Here is a 25,051-nt window from a genome sequence, read left to right as displayed (position 1 = left end):
ACACCTATTGGAAAATCGCTCCCTCCCAAAGTATTAAGTAACATATACTATGAAACAATAGGGAGCTTTACAATTGCTGATTCTGTGTGTAGTTGTCTAATACATTTAACATGTTTTCTATTAGTGTAATGATTCCACAATGTTAAACAGCTGCTCATATGCCAGGCTGGCTGTGTTGTGACTCACTTTACTGATGTTGAAGCAGTTCAAAGCAAGTGAAAATTGTGATGTGAAGTAACTGAGCACTTCATTCAGCCTAAACTCGCATTATCATGATAAAACTACAAGATTAGTCTGCTAATCTTGTCTGAGCCTGTGCTTTTGTCTTCTCTGGTATGTTACAGACTGATTATGATTATGCCCGTAAAACGATAGCTCACCCATAAAGTTTGTCAAACGTTTCTATACCTCTGTTGTTTAGTGTCAAGCTGTCCACATTCAACATCTGTCTTAACAAAATATAAATTAGATTGTGCCAATATCTTCTATTCATTTCGAATTGAAGCATGCTGTTTTCTCCTAATGCATAAACCAGGTTAAACTCAATAGAATGGACTTAAGTAGAAGTATGGAAACGTCTATCAAATTAGATTTTAGGGTAAACTAACACTTTAATAGACATACTGCTCTCAAACCTGCCAAATTATCGTTTTTTTTCAGATAGGTACTGGTCCACACAGCTCAGTATGGGGTGCATCAATGCACTTTTCCATATTTTTAACAAACTTTTAAAACTTGAAATATATTTCTTTCTTTACATTCTTTATTTTTGTATTTGTTCATGTTTTGTACTATAGTGCAATGTGTTCAAGAACTTCATGAGTGTTTTACTGATAACTGATTTGACATGGTAGATGATAGATATTCGGCCTATTCATTCTGAGACTAATTTCAGATCCTGTACAGGAGTCACTAGTCTAACATTCTCTGACCGTCACTAAGTGAACATGTCAACCAGACCATTGTACACTCACCCCAACACACACCAGCAATTTGTGTAGAACTGTATCATTTTCACCCAAGACTATTGAAGCACCCCTTCTATTCTGAAAGAAGTGCAAATCTGTTCGGAATCTGTTCTTTTATCTGTTGAGGATATCTTTTGTATGCATCTTTGAAGCTACTTTGTTATGTTAAAAACAACCACATGTTAATGCTCTTTTATGTCATTGCATTGTCTTTTTATCCTCTTGGTATCGCACAGAGATTATCAAGGCCAAACCAAATAACCCTTATTTTTTGCACCTCCTTTTGAACTTATTCACTTTATGCCAGTTGAACTTGAACACATCATTCAGCCTGTACAATGCAGTATAGTCTGAGTGTGTGTTGCAGGTTGTCATTCTGTTTGTCACCGACATTATCGATTTGACCCATGTTTATACATGATCATATAGTGGCCATACTTTAGGAAAGACAGTTGGTTCTCACTGAAAGGGATGTCAGACAGTAGGGTTACGAAGATTAAGCTATCAAAGTATTATCTTCCAACACAGACTTTGAAAGTGGTCCTCTCTGAGTCATATGTTTCTGTTCTACACCTTTCAGTTATTGTTTATTTTGTGCAATACTAGTTGTTATTTCTGTCATTACATGTGATTGACATGCTCTCCCAGATATTAGGAGGAACAGTGATTTCAGAGGAACTCATTTCACCACAGTCATGTAGTGAAAGTGCTCTGGTGAATCTGCTGGGGTTGTACCCAAAGCCATATATTTTAGAGAGTTGAGCCAACTTTTAAAATATTTATTATTGTTCTAATTCTAGACATTCAGTTACATAGCATTGTTTATGGCTGCCATAGAATATTGTTGTGTCATGTAAAATGCATCATAATTCAGAAACCTCAGTGTCCCAACTCCTAAATATATGGCTCTGGTCGTACCCATCTCTCGATGTTGCTTCAATGACAAATTGGATGAACAAAAAGTGACCATATTATTTTACTGTTCAGCAGCCTGTGTTATATTGCATAATGTTAAGACTTGTACATAGATTGCATTGAACTTGCATAGGATCATGTTACTGTGGCGTGCTATTGCCTGTAAAATGTTGCTTCTAAATGTGTGTGACTGTGAGGATGACACTCTTTTTGTACATGACTGTCTTTTTATTTCAAACTATTGATTGTGTCTTTTCATTCTAAATGAGGTTGTGAGGTTGAGTTGGAGCTGAGGAGTTCAGACATGCCTGAAGTTTGACTTAAATAAAGCTGTACTGTGTCTCAGTGGAACTCCTTTGTCTTCATGGGAAATAAAATATCATACTTTCAACTGCCAGATGAAAATAATTAGTAGTAATTGGATGTATGTATTTTTTGCTGTGATCTTCGGCCCTAGTAGTTGGTAGAGCATGGCGCTTGTAACGCCAGGGTAGTGGGTTTGATCCCCGGGACCACCCATAGGTAGAATGTATGCACACATGACTGTAAGTCGCTTTGGATAAAAGCGTCTGCTAAATGGCATATATTATTATTATTATAATATATTACCATTTGTCCACTAGAGGTTAACGTGATCGACAAGAAGCTTTCTCCCCCGGGCATCATCGCTCTTGTAGGTCTCCAGTGACAAGGATGATGATGACAGGAAGGGAACGGTAGCTATCAGTGTGAACATTCATATGCAGAGAAAGACGTAAACACAGAGTTTAAAGGTTGATCCTGCTAATTTCGCTGGCAAAATTATAGATTTTCACCGGGTAATGCTCCCACACTTTTTCAGGAGTTCCAAAATTCAATCTAGAAACGGCTTCCTATTTTGCAAAACAAAGCATCCTTCACTCATGCTGCCAAACATACCCTCGTAAAACTGACTATCCTACTGATCCTTGACTTCAACGATGTCATTTACAAAATAGCCCCCCAATACTTAGAAAACTGGATGTAGTCTACCACAGTGCCATCTGTTTTGTTAGCAAAGCCCCATATACTACCCACCACTGCGACCTGTATGCTCTCGTTGGCTGGCCCTCACTACATATCCTTTGCGAAACCCACTGGCTCTAGGTCATCTATAAGTCTTTGCTAGGTAAAGCCCCGCCTTATCTCAGCTCACTGGTCACCATAGCAACACCCACCCGTAGCACGCGCTCCAGCAGGTAAATTGCACTGGTCATCCATCCCCAAAGCCAACACTTCCTGTGGCCGCTTTTCCTTCCAGTTCTCTGCTGCCAATGATTGGAATGAATTGCAAAAATCACTGAAGCTGGAGTCTTATCTCCCTCTCTAACCTCCCTCTCTAACTTTAAGCATCAGCTGTCAGAGCAGCTTACCGATCACTGTCCCTGTACACAGCCAATGTGTAACTAGCACACATATTGTTATTTATCTTGTTGCTCTTTTGCACCCCAGTATCTCTACTTGCACATCATCATCTGCACATCTATCACTCCAGTGTTAATGCTAAATTGTAATTATTTCACCTCTATGACCTATTTATTGCCTACCTCCCTACATTTACACACACCGTACATACATTTTTCTATTTTTCCTTTCTACTGTTTCTCTACTGACTGTACATTTATTTATGTGTAACTCTGTTGTTGTTTTTGTCGCACTGCTTTGCTTTATCTTGGCCAGGTCGCAGTTGTAAAGGTGAAATATATATATTTTTAAGTTATCAGTTCCCAGATGTGTAGAGACGTGAAATGTTGCTGGGCTTCTAGCAATAGAATAGAGGTGTAGCCAGCAATATCGGGGAAGGGCACTAAGATTACGAAATTGTGAATAAATTGGATGTTCAAGATATGCATTAGTTAACGTTAGCTAATTCAGTTGGTAATTTTAAACATCACCACGAGGATGCGTGATTCCATATGGAACAAGAAAGACTAGTGACTTCTCTCCTGTTGCTAAATGTAGCTGTTCTTGCGCCAATCAGCCCTTTCATTTGGTCCACACTCAGCCATGTGTCACCAGTCAGACTAAATGCGTTATGAATTGTGTTATACATTTGTTATAACATTTTTGTTCTAAATTAATAATTTTGAAACCATTTTCTGTATTTTCCCCTTCCAATTTAGGAGGATGCCTTTGAATTTACCAAGTTATCTGTCTGGAAACTAACCTGAGAAACAAGATGAAGAGGGGTCTATTCAACTGCTGCTTCTGGTTGTCTTCCTGTGAGTGTTGTATGGTTTCTAATATCATGTAATAACATTTAACATTGTTACATCTAAACATGTAATAACATTGACAAATGGGATCCAAATTGACTTGTTTGGTGCTATTTAAATGATTGAAATTATCTTAAGTGTGTGTGTGTGAGAGAGAGATCTCCCTCTGTGTGACAACAGCTTCCGACCTTTATTTGTGAGATCCAGGCAGAGGAGATGTGGCTGTATAAGTTTCACCGAGTGGAGAACGACCAGGTCCCCACCTCTCTGATGTTTGTGAGTACTGGGGTATGCCGGGGGAGGCACTGAATTCAATGAAATCATGGAACATTAAATGGAAATATTTGTTTGGTAACATTTTAATTGAATGGGATATTCATGAAGCAACATCTTTATGAAACTAGTCATGACATTTTCATGATTGTATACTCCCCTGTTACCATTTGTCCTGCCTTATTATATTCCTATGGTACTGATCATGTCCCTCATATGAGTGTGTGGAATATTTGACACAATTTCTGGTGATCCTGCTGCTTATCTTCCTGATGAGAGCAGAGAGGGAGGCCTATAACAGTTATGATCAGCTTGATCTCCCCTTTAAATAAAGGACGCACCATGGCTGCCTTCCAAGCAATGGGAACCTCCCCAGAGAGGAGAGAGAGGTTAAAAAAGTCAGAGATAGGCTTGGTGATTATAGGGGCTGCAACCTTAAAGAAGAAAGGATCTAAACCATCTGACCCAGATGTTTTTTTGGGGTCAAGTTTAAGGAGCTCCTTTAGCACCTCGGACTCAGTGACCGCCTGCAGGGAGAAGCCTTGTAGCAGGGCAGGGGAAAAGAGTGAGGAGCGTCAGGGCTAGTCTCCTTAGAGGTGGTGGGAGATGAGGAAACGTTGGACGGGCAAGGAGGCATGGCTGAGTCAAATAGGAATCCTGACTTAATAAAGTGGTGATTGAATAGCTCAGCCATGTGCTTCTTGTCAGGAACAACCACATCAATATTAATCAACATGGGCAGCTGTGAGAAGGGTTTATTCTCCTGGTCTTTAACCGTTTTCCAGAACTTCTTGGGGTTAGACCCACAGAGAGAGAACTGCTCCTTAAAGTAACTAACTTTGGCCTTCCGGATAGCCTGAGTGCACTTATTTCTCATTTGCCTGAACAAGAGCCAATCAGGCTGAGTATGCACGTGCCAAGCCTTTCGCCAAATGCAATTATTTAAGTGGAGTAACTCTGCAAGACCACTGTCAAACCAGGGACTGAACCTGTTTATAATTGTCATTTTCTTTATGGGGGCGTGTTTGTTAACAATACCATTGAAAATATAAAAAAGAAGGTCCAAATCTTCGACAGAGGGGATCAAGCTGATTCTATACCATTTTACAGAGGCCAGTTCATGAAGGAAGGCTGACTTAAAGTTTTTTTTTAGCAAGCATCTATGACAACTCAGGGAAATGACCTGTCCTGATGAGCCATTATGAACACAAGCTGTTAAACAGTGATCACTAAGGTCATTACAGAAAACACCAGACTAGATTATTTGTGAGGATAACATCAAAGAAAGTAGCCTTTTCTGGGTGTTTGGAGTCATACCGTGTGGGATTTGTAATAATCTGAGAAAGATTTAGGAGTCCCGTTGCTTTTGGAATTGATCAGGTGGTTTAAGCATGTCCCAGTTTAGGTCACCAAGCAGGACAAATTCAGACTTAGTGTAAAGGGCCAGGAGAGAGCTTAGGGCATTTAGGGTACAGGCCGGTGCTGATGGAGGACGATAGCACCCAGCGACAGTCAAAGAGCTATTTGAAAGTTTCATGCTTAAAACCTGTAAATCAAATTGTTTGGGGACAGACTTGGTGGAGACAACCAAGCACTGAAGGTGATCCATGGTAAAGATAGCCACTCCCCCACCTTTGGAAGATCTGTCTTGACGAAAAAGGTTATAATCAGGAAGGTTAACATCAGTATTCAAAATACTCTTCCTTAACCACGTCTCAGTAATGACAAACACATCTAGATTGGAGCTGTGAACCCACACTTTCAATTGATCCATTTTAGCTAATAAGCTTCTAGTGTTAACGTGCAGAAAACCCAGGCTTTTACGAGAGCAGAAATCAGTGAAGCACATATCAGATCACAAATCAGAATTGGGGCTAGCAACAGTAGATGGGCCAGGGTGTACATGCACATTTCCAAATATCATCAGCAGTAATACAATCAAGGCACGGCAGAGGACAGTGTTGATTTATGACATTTGAATGTGCATATAATGGCAACAAGATCATATTGAACAACAATTTCATCAGATAATAAAATACCATAACCCCACCACCACAGGGCACTCTGTTCACAACATCATTAGCAAACCGCTCGCCCACACACTGCCTGCTATCTGCCCGGTACAGTTGAACCCGGGATTCATCTGTGAAGAGCGCACTTCAACATTGTCTAACAAACCTGTTACCAGAGAATTGAACATTCATCAATCTACCATAAGCCATCTCCAAAGTTGTTTCAGAGAATATGGCAGTACGTCCATATTCAAAGGTGAGCATTTGCCCACTGAAGTCAGTTACGATGTCAAACAGCAGTCAGGTCAAGACGCTGGTGAGTACGACTCAGGGACCCACACCCAGTCGACTCAGGGACCCTAATCAGATGTTAGAAATATTTTTCCCCCCCCAAATGCCTTGTCATCAGGTGAATAGCAAGGAGAAGTAATAAACATTTTAAAATTAATACATTCGGTAGATCGTTTGTCACCTCCCCGCATTACAATTACAAGAGGAAGTGTAAACTACAACAGCCTATTAGATTGAAATTCCCTTTCGGACACATTTTGCTAATAGCAGCTGTTTAAACAAAGGTTAGCCAGGTGTTGGCAAAAATGTTTTAAAAAGATGCACTATGCAGAAATCGCTCTGCCATTTCCTGGATGCTAAAATTGTAATAGTTTGCCTAACTTCAGTTTGTGACTAAACAAGCAAGTATAGTGTAGAGAATCATTGTACCATCTAAACCACTATGCGATGCATTTTCCATAACCAAAAATATTGTATTTTGTTGTTTGAAGCCTGTGTACAAAACAGAAAGCAAAATACACCATAATTAAACTTAAGGGAAGTTTAGAAATAGAGCACATAGAACAGATATACAGCTTCCTGACCTACTTTAACTAGTGAGATCTATAAACAACATGATCCACGTCCCGACCTTTTTTGTAAGGTATCTGTGACCACATGAATTTGGTCAGGTCACCCAAAACGTTACATATTGCAGCATAAAGTCAAGGAAGCTTAACAGCAGTCAGCAGCACGACAGATTGGGGAAGTGTACAAAAACAAAACGTGGCATCCATCCATCAGTGGCCTCCATCAATCTTAAATGGAAGAAGTTTGGAACCACTAAAACTCTTCCTAGAGCTGGCCATCCAGCCTAACTGAGCAATCGAGGGAGAAGGGCCTTGGTCAGAGAGGTGACCAGGAATCCGATGGTCACTGACAGAGCTCCTCTGTGGAGATGGGAGAACCTTCCAGAATGACAGCCATCTCTGCAGCACTCTACCAATCAGGTCTTTATGGTAGAGTAGCCAGACAGAAGCCACTCCTCAGTAAAAGGCATATGACAGCCTGCTTGGAGTTTGCCAAAAGGCACCTAAAGGACTCAGACCATGAGAGAAGATTCTCTGGTCTGGTGACACCAAGATTGAACTCTTTGCCCCGAATGCCAAGCATCACGCCTGGAGGAAACCTGGCAACATCCCTACGGTGAAGCATGGTGGTGGCAGCATCATGCTGTGGGGATGCTTTTCAGCGGCAGGGACTGGGAGACTAGTCAGGATCGAGGGAAAGATGAAAGGAGCAAAGTACAGAGATCTGTAAATCTGCTCCAGAGCACTCAGGACTTCAGACTGAGGCAAAAGTTCACCTTCCAACAGGACAATGACCCTAAGCACACAGCAAAGACAACACAGGAGTGGCTTCGGGACAAGTCTCTGAATGTCCTTGTATGGCTTAGCCAGAGCCCGGACTTGAACTCAATCCAACATCTCTGGACAGACCTGAAAATAGCTGTTCAGCAACACTCCCCATCCAACCTGACAGAGCTTGAGAGGATCTGCAGAGAAGAATGAGAGAACCCCACCCCCCCAAATACAGGTGTGCCAAGCTTGTAGCATCATACCCAAGACTCAAAGCTGTAATTGCAGCCAAAGGTGCTTCAACAAAGTACTGAGTATAGGGTCTGAATACTTATGTAATGTGATCGTTCCCCAAAAAATGTTTTCTAAAAACCTGTTTTTGCTTTGTCATTATGAGGTGTTGTGTGCAGATTGAGAAATAAAACAATTTAATCCATTTTAGAATAAGGCTGTAACGTAACAAAATATGGAAAAGTCAAGGGGTCTAAATACTTTCTGGAAGCACTGTATCCATATTAGAACATTTTAAGTTAGGATAGCCTGAAAGTTTTAAAGTTGGTTTTGTTGCCTAATTGGCCAAAGAGCAGGACCATTTTGAATAGCTTCCACTATTTTTAATGGTTCTTATTTAAACATTTTCATTTAAAAATGGTTATAGTTTAAAAGTACATTCAATCCATATTGCGGAAGTTACAGCATATGATTGCAATTTAAGCAATTATAGTATAAATGCTATACATGATTGCAATTTAAGCAATTATAGTATAAATGCTATACAAAATATTTTCAAGCAATCTAAGTTCGGGAGTTCTGTACCTCGAAGTTAGTTTCGTACTCAATCGTTTAAGAAGTAGAGTGAGGGAAATAAATATGATAGTCTTTCTATGCAAGAAATCTTCAGGAAACACACTAATAAATTCACTTCAATTAAAAAAGAAAAAAAAGCCTTCGTATTTATTTTGGGTGTCAACTGCATGGTAAGATTAAGGCTTCATCTTCAAAAAGATTTTGGGATTTTCATTCTGTCCAACATTGATCAAATCTCATTCTAATCATCAGTTTCAGACTAGCACAAATAAGCAGTCTTAAAAATGTATCAAAGCACAAACAGATTGGCCCTTCCCCTGAACAGTTCTGTACAGAACAGCGAAAAGGTCCTGTGTGTTGTGTGGCTGGCTGAGGTATGGATAACTGGCTCCCTGGTATGGGTAATGGGGTTGTGTTGATGGCACTGTGTTGGTATGGCTGGTTTGGCAGGCTGCAAAGCTGGTATCAGTGTCCTCTGTGTCAGATGGGAGGCCAGCTCTTTGCCACGTCTTGGTGCTTAGCTTCAGGGATCCACTGGCAGTACGCAGTCAAGAGGACTGGAAGGAGAAAATTAGGAGAAGAGAGAACGTCATGATAAACTATTTGACACCTTTGACAGTCTCTCATTGAAATGACACAAATACGTACATTTGTCGTGGTTCTTCCAGGATGAGAGCAGTACGTCTCTGCAGTCCACTCTCTCTGACACTAAAGCTCCCAGCAGAGCCTCAGTCCTGGGCTGGAGTCTGACAGAGGAAAAACAACATTAAGCATCAACACAGACAGACCATCCTATGTGGTGTAGTGAAAGGAACACTTGGCTTACTTTGCCCAGGTCTTCATCATGATGGAAGGGTTTGAGAGAAGATAACTGCTGTGCTGCTTCAATTTAGGGCAGACCTGAAACACACGACACACAAATAAAAGTGAGTGCAGTCAACCTCTGTTGTACTCCATCTAACCAGGTTTGTCCCATAGAGATCTGTACGGCCTGACACTATAGAGTACACTTATAGGTTAAAGGGTTCCCTTTGGGATGCAGACAGTGCTTTTAGTACCTGTCCTTCCAGAAGAAACTTGGCAAACAGTTTGTATCGTTCCAGGCCATCTGGGTAATCCATCTCTATAGCAGGAAGCTGCCAGCCACATCGGACTGGAGAATACAGGGAATAGAGTGTTAGGCTCAATCACAATCAGTGTTTCTGTGATTCTTCACATCCTCTCTCCTCTCCTCCTTTTCTACTATATTAGAGAAGGTCCAAGGTCCCTCCCCTCAGACCTTCCTCTCCAATACGTTGAGGACATGAGGGGATTCAGGGAATTGAGGAAAGATGAATTGAGACATAGCCAGAGAGATCAGAGACGTTAAAGCCCACACAGACCAGGGAGATACTGTATTACTGAACGTGACAAGGACAGGCATGTTGTAGAGCAGACTCACAAAAGGTGCTGGTACAGTGACATTTGACCCTGCCTGTAGAGGCACAGAACCATGGTGACGGGGTCTCCAGAGGAGATCCAAAATGGCAGTACTGGGTGAGGAGCTGGGGAACCCACTCTGGTTCTACCGCTGACACACCTGAGAGACAAATCTCCCAAGTTAACAACTGTTGGCATAACAAATATCGATGACATTAAACTGTACTATGATCAGTGGAAGTGTTTCACCTACCTCTCATGTACATCTTGGTGGTCTCCAAGACCTCCTGATAGACCACAAACTGAGGTAGCGTTTTAAACAGGGCTGAGGAGGGGTGGATGTAGACTGGCTCATCTAGGAGTGGGGTCTGAAAATGGTTAACACAACACTATCAACAAGCAGGATCAGAAATGGGACTAAGAAACACAAAGATTTTTAAAAAAGTAAAAACTTTCCTCACTAATCAGTATTATAGGTGAACTCACCTTGTATCCATTCCTCCATTTTGGGTCTAGAAGTTCCTCTTGCTGTACCCGTCTGGCGAGGTGGTCCCCCAGTCCCGCCAGCACTATCTGACGTAAACACACCACCTGGCTCTCAGTAGGTGGAGCCATCTTACAGTCCACAAACACACCCACCTCTGGACACACTGAGTTCACTATTGAAGGAGAGGAGAGTTTTTACTTAAGAATTGCACTGTTGGTTATGGCCTGTAAGTAAGCATTTCACTCGAAGGTCTACACCTGTTGTATTCGGCGCACGTGACAAATAAACTTTGATTTATTTGTGTGTGTACCTGCATTGGTGAGCTGTCCTCTAAGTCGTCTGATCTCCAGCATGGCTTTATACCGCAGTCCATTCTCCTCACAGAATTTAAGAGTGCAGCCAGCAAACTCACACGCACCCACAGCACCTGAGGTAAACCCATCATACTTTAACAGACATGTAGTACACTACCAGTCAAAAGTTTTAGAACACCTACTCATTCAACGGTTACTCTTTTTTTTCTCTACAATGTAGAAGAATAGTGAAGACATCAAAACTATGAAAAAAATACATATGGAATCATGTAGTAACCAAAAAAAAAAAAAAAAAGTGTTAAACATCAAAATATATTTTAGATTTGAGATTCTTCAAATAGCCACCCTTTGCCTTGATGACAGCTTTGCAGACTTCTGGTATTTTCTCAACCAGCTTCACCTGGAATGCTTTTCCAACAGTCTTGAAGGAGTTTCTACATATAGTGAGCACTTGTCGGCTGCTTTCCCTTCACTCTGCGGTCCAACTTATCACAAACCATCTCAATTGGGTAGAGGTCGGGGGATTGTGGAGGCCAGGTCATCTGATGCAGCACTCCATCACTCTGTTTCTTGGTAAAATAGCCCTTACACAGCCTGGAGGTGTTAGGTCATTGTCCTGTTGACAATGAAACAAATGATAGTCCCACTACGCCCAAACCAGATGGGATGGCGTATCACTGCAGAATGCCGTGGTATCCATGCTGGTTAAGTGTGCCTTGAAACGCTAAATAAATCACAGACAGTGTCACCATCAAAGCACCCCACACCATAACACCTCCTCCATACTTTACGGTGGGAAATACACATGCAGAGATGACCCGTTCACACACACCACCGCGTCTCACAAAGACAGCAGTTGGAACCAAAAATATCAAATTTGGACTCCTGACCAAAAGGACTCATTTCCACAAATCTGCTCGGAGACTTCACCGTGCGCTGCCACTTTAAGAGCGCATGAGCAGTAAGGAAGGAGGAAATAAAGAGAGCTCGTTCAGCTCTTTGGGGAGGAACTCTTGGGTGGCGCGACAGTTTGATTGTGTGTGCTGCGCTGCAGAAGTTTTGTTTGTTTTCAGCGTTTGTAGTTTATAAAGTATTTAACTCAATCATCGGTGTGATCGCTTTAGATAGTGGTTGTTTTTGTTTGGGACCGCGCCCGTTATGGATCGCATGGATTAGTATCAACATTTTTGCGAAGCTTTAACAAACCAACCAACGGACAGTCAGACACCAGCAGGCCTGAAGACCACAGCTAAGATATCTTTTTCTCTCTCTTTCTCTTGGCTCTCATTCCAGTGCTTTACCCTGCAACAGACTCTCTATTTGTTAAATGCACTTCCCATTGAAGTTCATTAGAGCTGGACTATTATTTCCCTGCCAGAAGTATTTGGATGGACATTTTAGTAGGTTGCATATTATGTGAACTGTATTGAGGTGGGGTGTAATAATGACATGTGGCTGAGAAGACTGTGGACATTTTTAAGGCCTTTGTTGTGTCGATGAACACCCCCCACATTCATACCCTCTGCACTCATCCACTAGAAAATAATACAGATTATTGCAAATCCTATGTTGATGACTGGGTTCGTTCTTGTATGAAGTTGCTGTTGAATTGCTCTGCCATTATTAGTATTATTGTATGAGGTATTCTTGTTTGGGTTACCCCTGTGCTGTGATGTGGGTTTTATATTCTCTTTTCTCTCCACTGGCTATCTGGTAAACAGGCTACACTCTAGGCAGTCTCTTCTGCTGATGTGTGTGGCTCTGGTAGTGGTACTCTCTCTATTCTACTCTTTTCCTTTTGGCATGGTTAATACCTGCCTGGCGCCCCAACAAAATCTTTCTTTACCCCTCTCTAATAAATACCGCTACAAAGTCTCTTATTCTTATTGGTGTCCTTTAGTAGTGGTTTCTTTGCAGCAATTCACCCATAAAGGCCGGATTCTCCTCTGAACAGTTGATGTTGAGATGTGTCTGTTACTTAACTCTGAAGCATTTATTTAGGTTGCAATTTCTGAGGCTGGTAACTAATGAACTTATCCTCTGCAGCAGAAGTAACTCTGGCTCTTCCATTTCTGTGGCGGTCCTCAAGAGAGCCAGTTTCATCATGGCGTTTGATGGTTTTTGTGACTGCACTTGAAGAAACTTTCAAAGTTCTTGAAATGTTCGGTTTTGACGGACTTTTAAGTCTTAAAGTAATGATGGACTGTCATTTCTCTTTGCTTATTTGAGCTGTTCTTGCCATAATATGGACTTGATCTTTTACCAAATAGGACTCTTCTGTATACCCCCCTACCTTGTCACAACACAACTGATTGGCTCAAACGCATTAAGAAAAAAATTCCACTAATTAACTTTTAACAAGGCACACCTGCGAATTGAATGCATTCCAGGTGACAACCTCATGAAGCTGGTTGAGAGAATGCCAAAAGTGTGTAAAGCTCTCAAGGCAAAGGGTGGCTATTTGAAGAATCTCAAATCTAAAATATATTTTGATTTGTTTAACACTTTTTTGGTTACTACATGATTCCATGTGTGTTATGTCATAGTGTTGATGTCTTCACTTTTATTCGACAATGTAGAAAATAGTAAAAATAAAGAAAAACCCTTCAATGAGTAGGTGTTCTAAAACGTTTGACCGGTAGTGTACAGAACACACACACAAAGAAAAACACCACCACACCCTGACACTCGAGCCTTACCCAGCAGGACCATGAGGTCCCCCAGCAGTAGAGAGGCTCCCTGCCCAGCCCACAGCCTCCTCATCTGGGCCAGCCGGGCTCGACGCTGGGCCAGCTTGGAGCTCTCATCCTCACTACCAGCAGGTCTGGACCAATAGAGACGGTGGAGAGAGAACGTAGAGACGCAAACACATTAGGATCTTGTTTAAATATGCATTTCAAAATAAGTAACAAAACCAAAACACTGTTTGATCAGAAACACATGCTATTCTAATGTCTATGTATTTTAGAATAATCCCATAAACACACATTTCCTCTACTCTCTCTCTGCCCCTCACCTGTCCAGATCCTCAAAGATCTCCCGGACCGTCATGGCGGCCACCACAGCGATGACGTAAGGCAGACAGTCCTGCTGCTTCCCTAGCGCCAGCATCTTAGCGTAGCGTGGTGACACGGGGAACGACGCCATTGCCCTGCCCAAGGGGGTGATGGGACAGCTCAGACGTGCTCGCTCCATCTCCTTAACCCTAAAGCAGATAGAGATGGATTTATCGTGGGTGGGTTTGCTGCAAGAGGGGATAGTGAGGTAGAGGATCTGAAGAGGGGACCTCAGATATACCTGCTGAGAAGTGAGTTTTTTGAGCAGTGAGGTAGGTTGAGTGAAGGGTGAGAGACCGCTTACCGTCCGGTGCGTGGCGGCTCCTCTAGTGCTCCCAGTGAAACCAGTAACTGTTCTGCTGCCACCAGCGCCTCAGCTGAGGGAGTTGTGGGGAATGGGAAGTTGACCACCTGAACACACAGGAAAAATCCATTAGCCAAATAGGTAGTGTCTGACTAATTTCACAGGAAGACTTTCTCCCTCTTTACAGTGTTATTTCTCTGACCTTGTCTATGTTAAGGTCCTTCATCTGTAGTACCAGGTCCTCAACTGGCCTGCGGGTGATCTCTGCCTCTGAGAACAGACTGAAGTCTCCAAACACCGCTGATGAGTACAGCCTAGCACACACAGTCATAGCACATTCAATTTGATCCCAGTTAGAAATGATTGAGGTTAAAAATGGGGTGTGAAAGCATTTACTTTAACAATTAAACACCCCTTTCCAGTTCTGACCTATAGCAGTGTCCAGGTTCGGTACGGCCTGACCGGCCTGCCCTCTGATTGGCTGAGGCCTGTGAGGTCCAGGAGACCTTGAAAGAGGAGACCCCCGTGACGCGGTCGTAGAAGCGCTTCTTGACCCGACCGCAGTCGACCACATACTTTATCCCCGGGATGGTTAGAGAAGTTTCTGCTACGTTGGTAGCCACGACACACAGACGTGCACCATGAGGAGGGGGCCGGAACACCTGGACACAGGATTAGAAACACACGGACGTGCACCATGAGGAGGGGGCCGGACCACCTGGACACAGGATTAGAAACACACAGACGTGCACCATGAGGGGGCCGGAACACCTGGACACAGGATTAGAAACACACAGACGTGCACCATGAGGAGGGGGCCTGAACACCTGGACACAGGATTAGAAACACACAGACGTGCACCATGAGGAGGGGGCCGGAACACCTGGACACAGGATTAGAAACACACAGACGTGCACCATGAGGGGGCCGGACCACCTGGACACAGGATTAGAAACACACAGACGTGCACCATGAGGGGGCCGGAACACCTGGACACAGGATTAGAAACACACAGACGTGCACCATGAGGAGGGGGCCTGAACACCTGGACACAGGATTAGAAACACACAGACGTGCACCATGAGGAGGGGGCCGGAACACCTGGACACAGGATTAGAAACACACAGACGTGCACCATGAGGAGGGGGCCGGAACACCTGGACACAGGATTAGAAACACACAGACGTGCACCATGAGGAGGGGGCCTGAACACAGGATTAGAAACACACAGACGTGCACCATGAGGAGGGGGCCTGAACACCTGGACACAGGATTAGAAACACACAGACACAGTTGAAGTCTGAAGTTTACATACACTTAGGTTGGAGTCATTAAAACTCGTTTTTCAACCACTACACAAATGTCTTGTTAACAAACTATAGTTCTGGCAAGTCAGTTAGGATATCTACTTTGTGCATGACACAAGTAAGTTTCCCAACAATTGTTTACAGACAGATCATTTCACTGTATCACAATTCCAGTGGGTCAGAAGTTTACATACGCTAAGTTGACTGTGCCTTTAAACAGCTGGAAAAATTCCAGAAAATGACATCATGGCTTTAGAAGCGTCTGATAGGCTAATTGACATCATTTGAGTCAGTTGGAGGTGTATCTGTGAATGTATTTCAAGGCCTACCTTCAAACTCAGTGCTTCTTTGCTTGACATCATTGGAAAATCAAAAGAAATAAGCCAAGACCTCAGAAAAAAACATTGTAGACCTCCACAAGTCTGGTTCATCCTTAGGAGCAATTTCCAAACGCCTGGAGGTACCACGTTCATCTATACAAACAATAGTACGGAAGTATAAACACCATAGGGCCACGCAGCCGTCACAGCACTCAGGAAGGAGACTCGTTCTGTCTCCTAGAGATGAACGTACGTTGGTGCGAAAAGTGCAAATCAATCCAAGAACAGCAAAGGACCTTGTGAAGATGCTGGAGGAAACAGGTACAAAAGTATCTATATCCACAATAAAACGAGTCCTAAATCAACATAAACCGAAAGGCCGCTCAGCAAGGAAGACCGCCATAAAACAGCCAGACTACAGTCTGCAACTGCACATGGGGACAAAGGTCGTATTTTTGGGAGAAATGTCCTCTGGTCTGATGAAACAAAAATAGAACTGTTTGGCCATAATAACCGTTATGTTTGGCAGGGAAAAGGGGAGGCTTGCAAGCCAAAGAACACCATCCCAACCGTGAAGCACGTGGCAGCATCATGTTGTGGGGGTGCTTTGCTGCAGGTGAGACTGGTGCACTTCACAAAATAGGTGGCATCATGAGGTAGAACATTTATGTGGATATATTGAAGCAACATCTCAAGACATCAGTCAGGAAGTTAAAGCTTGGTCGCAAATGGGTCTTCCAAATGGACAATGACCCCAAGCATTCTTCCAAAGTTGTGGCAAACCTGACTCAGTTACACCAGCTCTGTCAGAGGGCCACCATTGTTCCTGTTCCCAAGAAAGCTAAGCTAAGGTAACTGAGCTAAACGACTACCGCCCCCGTAGCACTCACTTCAGTCATCATGAAGTGCTTTGAGAGACTAGTCAAGGACCATATCACCTCCACCCTACCTGACACCCTAGACCCACTCCAATTTGCTTACCGCCCAAATAGGTCCACAGACGATGCAATCTCAACCACACTGCCCTAACCCACCAGGACAAGAGGAATAACTATGTGAGAATGCTGTTCATCGACTACAGCTCGGCATTCAACACCATAGTGCCCTCCAAGCTCGTCATCAAGCTCGAGACCCTGGGTCTCGACCCCGCCCTGTGCAACTGGGTACTGGACTTCCTGACGGGCCACCCCCAGGTGGTGAGGGTAGGCAACAACATCTCCACCCCACTGATCCTAAACACTGGGGCCCCACAAGGGTGCGCTCTGAACCCTCTCCTGTACTCCCTGTTCACCCACGACTGCGTGGCCACGCACGCCTCCAACTCAATCATCAAGTTTGCGGACGACACAACAGTGGCAGGCTTGATTACCAATTACCAACAACGACGAGACGGCCTACAGGGAGGAGGTGAGGGCCCTCGGAGTGTGGTGTCAGGAAAATAACCTCACACTCAACGTCAACAAAACTAAGGAGATGATTGTGGACTTCAGGAAACAGCAGAGGGAACACCCCCCCCCCCCCACATCGATGGAACAGTAGTGGAGAGGGTAGTAAGTTTTACGTTCCTCGGCGTACACATCACAGACAAACTGAATTGGTCCACCCACACAGACAGCATCGTGAAGAAGGCGCAACAGCGCCTCTTCAACCCCAGGAGGCTGAAGAAATTTAGCTTGTCACCAAAAGCACACAAACTTCTACAGATGCACAATCGAGAGCATCCTCTCGGGCTGTATCACCGCCTGGTACGGCAACTGCTCCGCCCACAACCGTAAGGCTCTCCAGAGGGTAGTGAGGTCTGCACAACGCATCACCGGGGGCAAACTACCTGCCCTCCAGGACACCTACACCACCCGATGTCACAGGAAGGCCATAAAGATCATCAAGGACAGCAACCACCCGAGCCACTGCCTGTTCACCCCGCTATCATCCAGAAGGCGAGGTCAGTACAGGTGCATCAAAGCTGGGACCGAGAGACTGAAAAACAGCTTCTATCTCAAGGCCATCAGACTGTTAAACAGCAACCACTAACATTGAGTGGCTGCTGCCAACACACTGACTCAACTCCAGCCACTTTAATAATGGGAATTGATGGGAAATGTAAAATATATCACTAGCCACTTTAAACAATGCTACCTAATATGTTTACATACCCTACATTACTCATCTCATATGCATGTGTATACTGTACTCTATATCATCTACTGCATCTTTATGTAATACATGTATCACTAGCATAGTTAAAGTGGCTACTTTGTTTACATACTCATCTCATATGTACAGTGCCTTGCGAAAGTATTCGGCCCCTTTGAACTTTGCGACCTTTTGCCACATTTCAGGCTTCAAACAAAGATATAAAACTATTTTTTTGTGAAGAATCAACAACAAGTGGGACACAATCATGAAGTGGAACGATATTTATTGGATATTTAAAAAAAATGTAACAAATCAAAAACAGAGAAATTGGGCGTGCAAAATTATTCAGCCCCCTTAACTTTCTACTTTGTAGCGCCACCTTTTGCTGCGATTACAACTGTAATTCGCTTGGGGTATGTCTATCAGTTTTGCACATCGAGAGACTGAATTTTTTTCCCATTCCTCCTTGCAAAACAGCTCGAGCTCAGTGAGGTTGGATGGAGAGCATTTGTGAACAGCAGTTTTCAGATCTTTCCACAGATTCTCGATTGGATTTAGGTCTGGACTTTGACTTTGCCATTCTAACACCTGGATATGTTTATTTTTGAACCATTCCATTGTAGATTTTGCTTTATGTTTTGAATCATTGTCTTGTTGGAAGACAAATCTCCATCCCAGTCTCAGGTCTTTTGCACTCCATCAGGTTCTTCCAGAATGGTCCTGTATTTGGCTCCATCCATCTTCCCATCAATTTTAACCATCTTCCCTGTCCCTGCTGAAGAAAAGCAGGCCCAAACCATGATGCTGCCACCATCATGTTTGACAGTGGGGATGCTGTGTTCAGGGTGATGAGCTATGTTGCTTTTACGCCAAACATAACGTTTTGCATTGTTGCCAAAAAGTTCAATTTTGGTTTCATCTGACCAGAGCACCTTCTTCCACATGTTTGGTGTCTCCCAGGTGGCTTGTGGCAAACTTTAAACAACACTTTTTATGGATATCTTTAAGAAATTGCTTTCTTCTTGCCACTCTTCCATAAAGGCCAGATTTGTGCAATATACGACTGACTGTTGTCCTATGGACAGAGTCTCCCACCTCAGCTGTAGATCTCTGCAGTTCATCCAGAGTGATCATGGGCGTCTTGGCTGCATCTCTGATCAGTCTTCTCCTTGTATGAGCTGAAAGTTTAAAGGGATGGCCAGGTCTTGGTAGATTTGCAGTGGTCTGATACTCCTTCCATTTCAATATTATCGCTTGCACAGTGCTCCTTGGGATGTTTAAAGCTTGGGAAATCTTTTTTGTATCCAAATCCGGCTTTAATCTTCTTCACAACAGTATCTCCGACCTGCCTGGTGTGTTCCTTGTTCTTCATGATGCTCTCTGCGCTTTTAACGGATCTCTGAGACTATCACAGTGCAGGTGCATTTATACGGAGACTTGATTACACACAGGTGGATTGTATTTATCATCATTAGTCATTTAGGTCAACATTGGATCATTCAGAGATCCTCACTGAACTTCTGGAGAGAGTTTGCTGCACTGAAAGTAAAGGGGCTGAATAATTTTGCACGCCCAATTTTTCAGTTTTTGATTTGTTAAAAAAGTTTGAAATACCCAATAAATGTCGTTCCACTTCATGATTGTGTCCCACTTGTTGATTCTTCAAACAAATACAGTTTTATATCTTTATGTTTGAAGCCTGAAATGTGGCAAAAGGTCGCAAAGTTCAAGGGGGCCGAATACTTTCGCACGGCACTGTATATACTGTACTCAATACCATCTACTGTATCTTGCCTATGCTGCTCTGTACCATCACTCATTCATATATCTTTATGTACATATTCTTTATCCCCTTACACTTGTGTCTATAAGGTAGTCGTTTTGGAATTGTTAGCTAGATTACTTGTTGGTTATTACCGCATTGTCGGAACTAGAAGCACAAGCATTTCGCTACACTCGCATTAATATCTGCTAACCATGTGTATGTGACAAATAAAATTTGATTTGAGGAATGGGCCAAAATGCACCCAACTTATTGTGGGAAGCTTGTAGAAGGCTACCCTAAATGTTTGACCCAAGTTAAACATTTTAAAGGCAATGCTACCAAATACTAATTGAGTGCATGTAAACTTCTAACCCACTGGGAATGTGATGAAATAAATAAGAGCTGAAAAACACTTATTCTGACATTTCACATTCTTAAAATAAAGTGGTTATCCTAACTGACCTAAGACAGGGAATTTTTACTAGGATTAAATGTCAGGAATTGTGAAAAACTGAGTTTAAATGTATCTGGCTAAGGTGTATAAACTTCCGACTTCAACTGTACATGCACAATAAGCATGCACACAAGGACAAGCTTGCACAGACAGACACAGATCACATATCCATGCATTAATGCAACGATATCACTTAATCTACTGTAGATTTCTTGTGCCAAGTGGCCCGCCTTACCTTGGCCTGCTGCTCTGGAGCCAGGAGAGAGTAGAGGGGGAGGACATAAAGAGGGAGGGACGGGTCCGCCTTCTCCTCTACAGACACGGAAAGAGAACATATGAATCAAGGATACACACCTGAGAGCTGTAGGGCAACACATACACCTAGCTGTCCTTTTCTCTTACCTGCGTCTGCAGCGTCGTCTCCTAGTTCCAGGTCTGACCCCTCATCATCTATCCCCGCCAGACGGTCCTCATCCCCTTCATCCACAGGCAACGCTGAGTAGTTATCCAGGTCAATACGGGGCAGGGACTACTCAAACACAGAAACCACACACAAATAGCATTAAAACATTCACTCACACACTTCAACACAGTGACAGAATAACTAAGTAGTACATACCACAGTTCTCTTATGTTTGGCTTTCTTTAACTTCTTCATCTCATCTGAGGAGTCTGTTGCTGCCTCCTCTCCCTCACCTTATCAGAACACACAGTCATATATTTTACACGGTGTAAAGACTGTATAAAAAAATATATTATAATAATAAATATTTTTTAAACATACCAGTAGCTGTATTTCCCCTCCTGAAAGGGAAGGCTCTCCGCAGTCTCCTGCAGACAGAGTGGACCTCAGCCTGTCCCGTCAGGAACACCAGGATACCCCCAGGGGGCAGCATGCGGTGGATCTTACAGGTCTTGTGGAACACCTCTCCAGTGTAGTCCTCCAGAGGAGTCCGTTTGTTAAAGTGGACGCTTACAGGGAACTGCCGGGCCTCCACCTTAATGACGGGAGGAGGAGTAGGAAACAGCTTCCTGTTTTCTGTGAAGTCCTCCACACGCAGAGTAGCTGACATCACTATCAGCTTCATGGGGAGGCCTTTCTGTATGACACACAGAAAAAAAACAGGGTAGGGGAAAATAAGGGCAACAGCAAGTTAGATAGAGAAGTCTGCTAATAAATCATTATTAAACACATTTTCGATTGAGTAAGTAGTTTATAAATCTTTACATAACAGTTGTGCATATATTAAGTAACAGGCCCAAGGTGTCAGGAAACCCCAGTCACTTATTTAAAAAAGATCACCAACAACAACAAAAAATTAACCCCATCTGTCTGACCTTGTTTCTGAGTGGTACGATGCGTGACAGCAGGCCAATCAGGATGTCTGTGTACACACTCCTCTCATGGGCCTCATCTATGATGATCACACTGTACCTCTGGAGCAGGAAGTCCTACAGCAGAGAGCAACAAACTGAGATTGCATTTCAAAATAGCACCCCATTCCCTATACAGTAGTGCACTACGGGCTCTGGTCAAAAGTAGTGCAACAAAGGGACTAGGGTGCCATTTGGGTGACTGAGGCAAATAGACTGAGAATGGAGTCATACAATAAATATGGAAAAAATTGGGGGCAGATAGGTAGGGATGGGGAAGGATGGAACAAGTGATGGGAAGGATAGAGAATAAGGAGAGGGGGTGGGAGGATTACCTTCTGAATCTCCTTCAGCAGGACTCCGTCTGTCATGAACTTGATCTTGGTGTCACTGGTCACATTCCCCTCATAACGGATCTGGTACGACACCAGCCTAACAACAGACAACCAAACACACAGAGAGCCTCAGACACAACTGGAAACAAAATCCAAACACTAACCATTGTGTGTGTGTGTGTACCGTGTAGACAGGTTCATCTCTTTGGCCACTCTGTTGGACATACTGACAGCTGCCACTCTCCTAGGCTCTGTCACACCAATGATTCCAGTGCCACTGGAGAGAAACAGGAGGGAGAGGGGTAAACAGAGATATGATGGTATTAGTGGAGTGAAAAAAGGCTTCAAATAAACATACAACAAGATAAGTGTTGAATAAGATAGAGTGAAGCAGAGAAAAAGAAGAGCAGGGTGTGTGTGTTACCTGGCATATCCAGCCTCGTACAAGAACTGGGGTACCTGGGTGGTTTTACCACTTCCCGTCTCTCCACACAGAACCACAAAACTGTTCTCTCTCACCGCCTCCATGATTACTTGCTCCTCAGCCAGCACTGGCAGCCTCAGACGGGAATCCTACACACATTGCAGGACAAACACACATGCGCACACACAGCGGGAGAAATAAAGACAAATGCACACGGCTTGAAAAAAAAGAGAGAATGTGCATGAGAAACAAACACACACCACAAGAAACACACACCTGTATCTCTGGCAGTCTGTCCACGGAGATGAAGATTGCTGGCTCGGATGGTTTTTTACTGGAGGCCCGCGCAGGGCCTGACTCCTCGCTCGTCTCCTTTTTCTCTTCTTTCTTCTCCATCTCTTCCACCTCTTTCTCCTGACAGGAGGAGGCTGGCTCTTTAGATTCTGAGACATTAGTGGCCTCCACCCTTCTATTCCCCATCCTGCCGTCATCCATCTCTTCATCAGATGAGTCCAAATCACTACTCTCCTCTTCTGCCTTCTCTTCCTCTCGTGCTCTTCGTTTCCTCTTCCTGTTGGCTCCACTCAGGCTGCTGATCCTGGGCCCTGAGGCTCCATCATCTACCTCATCAGGAGTCCTGAGAAAGTCACCACAGAGGATCACACACAAGCCTTCAGTTGACCAGGACACAAATCACTCCAACTGAATATCATTGTTCATCAGTCAACCTGAGCTTATGGAAAGCATAACTAAACCAAATGCTGCTAAAATGGTGTGACAGTCCCACTGCCTTACTGTTTGGTCTGGTACTGCTTGTCTCCTGTGCCCAATTTGGAGGTGGTGTAGAGCAGCTTCAGTTCAGAGTCAGGCAGCTGCACTTCGGCCAGTTTGGCCAGGATGTCTACTCTCTGGAAGTCAAAGGAGGAAGATGATGAATAGTGTAGTTTCATGTTTTTGTGCAGAACTATTTCAAATGACACACTTCATAATTATACTTGACTGAAACTGGCCCAGTTTGACTCAGAGAAGGCAGATTGAGAATGTTACCTTGGCTTTCTTCTCTTTGACCTCCAGCACTTTTTGTAGATGTTTCCTCTGTTTCTTGGTAAGGGGCTGTTTCTTAGTAAGGGCCTTCTCAATACCCCTCTTCTTCTTGGGTTTGGTGGCTGGGAGGACCAGGGCATTGCTCTCGTCCACCCCCTTTAGGTTGCCCCCGTCTGTGGGACAGGGAACAGAGTATCATGCGTACACAAGAATCACACCCATTACAACACCAGCCTCACGAATAGTAGTCGTACATTTTAGTAGCAGACGCTCTTATCCAGAGCGACTTAACAGTAGAGTGCAAAAATGTTCATACTTAGTTACCATGTATCTCTCCCCTTCACCACCCTCGTGTGTACCTACATATTTTGAGAGCCATCGGGCCACAGGCGCTTAAGTGTTGTACCTTTGAGTTCCACTACAACAGTCTTCCCCTCCTCCTTGGCCTCTGGAGGTGGATGTGTCTCCTTCTGTTCCCGTCCCTTCCAGTTGTGCCTCTTCCTCAGTCGCCCCATCTTACGGCACGTAACAGACAGGAGCTCTGTGGATCGCACAAGGAGAGCATCGCGTTGACAGGGAGGTGAGTGCTACAAGTTCCCATTTTAATATATCGGTACTAATGCGTTGTTAAGCGGTTTTGAAAACAAATGTAGCCGCTGGTAGAAAGAGCCTAAACAGCTACGGTAGCTAACGTTACTGATGCTAGCAAAAGTATTCTTGTGAAACGCTAACGTTAACTCCATTGGCTAGCTAATACAAAACACGAACAACAACACTCACCGTAGAAATGATGGTAATGTATGGCGCATAAACGTTAAAGACAAAATGCCGTCCAGCTCGCTGTTGAAACTTTTCCGGGATCTCACGTGTATACAACATTAAGCCTGGGTCCGTCACACATTATGTTCCGATACTGATACATGATCGGTATGAAAGTTCCACCCTCTTTTTCAGAACGCTATGGTTATGTATTTATCGATTACAATATCTTTGAACGTTCCTGTGAATAACGCATTTTTATTCGATGAAACAGACGTACAATAATTAATATGACACATGTGTATGATGATGTGCTAAACGGTTCTGTGTGGAAAAGTGTATGGAATAGCCTAGGTCTAAAGTAGCCTAGGCAGACGATAGCGGGCGCCAGATCTGCACTGTCGTCTAGGGTTGTTGTGCAGTACCAACTCGCCGTGGACCGGGTCCTACACAAAGCATCCTCCATTCATGCTGAAAAAGCATAATTTTACTTTTTTAACTAGTTTTAATGGCGAGCCGTCGAATAAAAAAACTGTAGCTGGTTGAGATAATGCCAAACGTGAAGAAATCTGCCATTAAGGCAAAGGGTGGCTACTTTGAAGAATATCAAATATAAAATACATTTTTATTTGTTTAACACTTTTTTTGCTTACTACATGATTCCAAATGTGTTATTTCATAGTTTTCATGTTTTCGCTATTATTCTACAATGTATA

At 43.5% G+C, this 25,051-nt stretch overlaps 2 protein-coding genes across 2 annotated transcripts in view; one reads left to right on the top strand and one right to left on the bottom strand.

The window, feature by feature from the left end:
* LOC124034924 (histone-lysine N-methyltransferase NSD3-like) overlaps positions 1-2,234 on the top strand; it is a 35,075-nt gene extending 32,841 nt beyond the window's left edge. The window contains exon 24 of the mRNA XM_046348319.1: positions 1-2,234. This exon is cut by the window's left edge and continues 2,138 nt beyond it. The gene's annotated coding sequence lies outside the window, so the exon portion shown is untranslated.
* Positions 2,235-8,629: 6,395 nt separating this feature from the next.
* dhx37 (DEAH (Asp-Glu-Ala-His) box polypeptide 37) lies at positions 8,630-24,969 on the bottom strand. Its single transcript, XM_046351043.1, has 26 exons — positions 24,357-24,969; positions 23,983-24,117; positions 23,580-23,749; positions 23,328-23,440; positions 22,809-23,169; positions 22,533-22,681; positions 22,293-22,385; positions 22,109-22,205; positions 21,738-21,851; positions 21,184-21,499; positions 21,019-21,095; positions 20,802-20,928; positions 20,635-20,711; positions 14,847-15,079; positions 14,620-14,731; positions 14,418-14,524; positions 14,074-14,262; positions 13,757-13,881; positions 11,054-11,170; positions 10,743-10,915; positions 10,510-10,624; positions 10,279-10,416; positions 9,896-9,990; positions 9,664-9,737; positions 9,486-9,583; positions 8,630-9,394 (listed from the first exon to the last, which is right to left on the bottom strand). The coding sequence occupies exons 2-26, from the start codon at positions 24,089-24,091 to the stop codon at positions 9,318-9,320; spliced, it is 3,456 nt and encodes a 1,151-aa protein (XP_046206999.1). The 5' UTR covers positions 24,092-24,117; positions 24,357-24,969; the 3' UTR covers positions 8,630-9,317.
* Between the last annotated feature and the right edge of the window lie 82 nt (positions 24,970-25,051).

Source organism: Oncorhynchus gorbuscha, linkage group LG05 (genome assembly GCF_021184085.1).
Source record: "Oncorhynchus gorbuscha isolate QuinsamMale2020 ecotype Even-year linkage group LG05, OgorEven_v1.0, whole genome shotgun sequence".
In the NCBI taxonomy this organism is placed as follows: Eukaryota; Metazoa; Chordata; class Actinopteri; order Salmoniformes; family Salmonidae; genus Oncorhynchus; species Oncorhynchus gorbuscha.
Note: the sequence above shows the minus strand (reverse complement) of the source record. Positions and strands in the feature narration are given on the sequence as shown.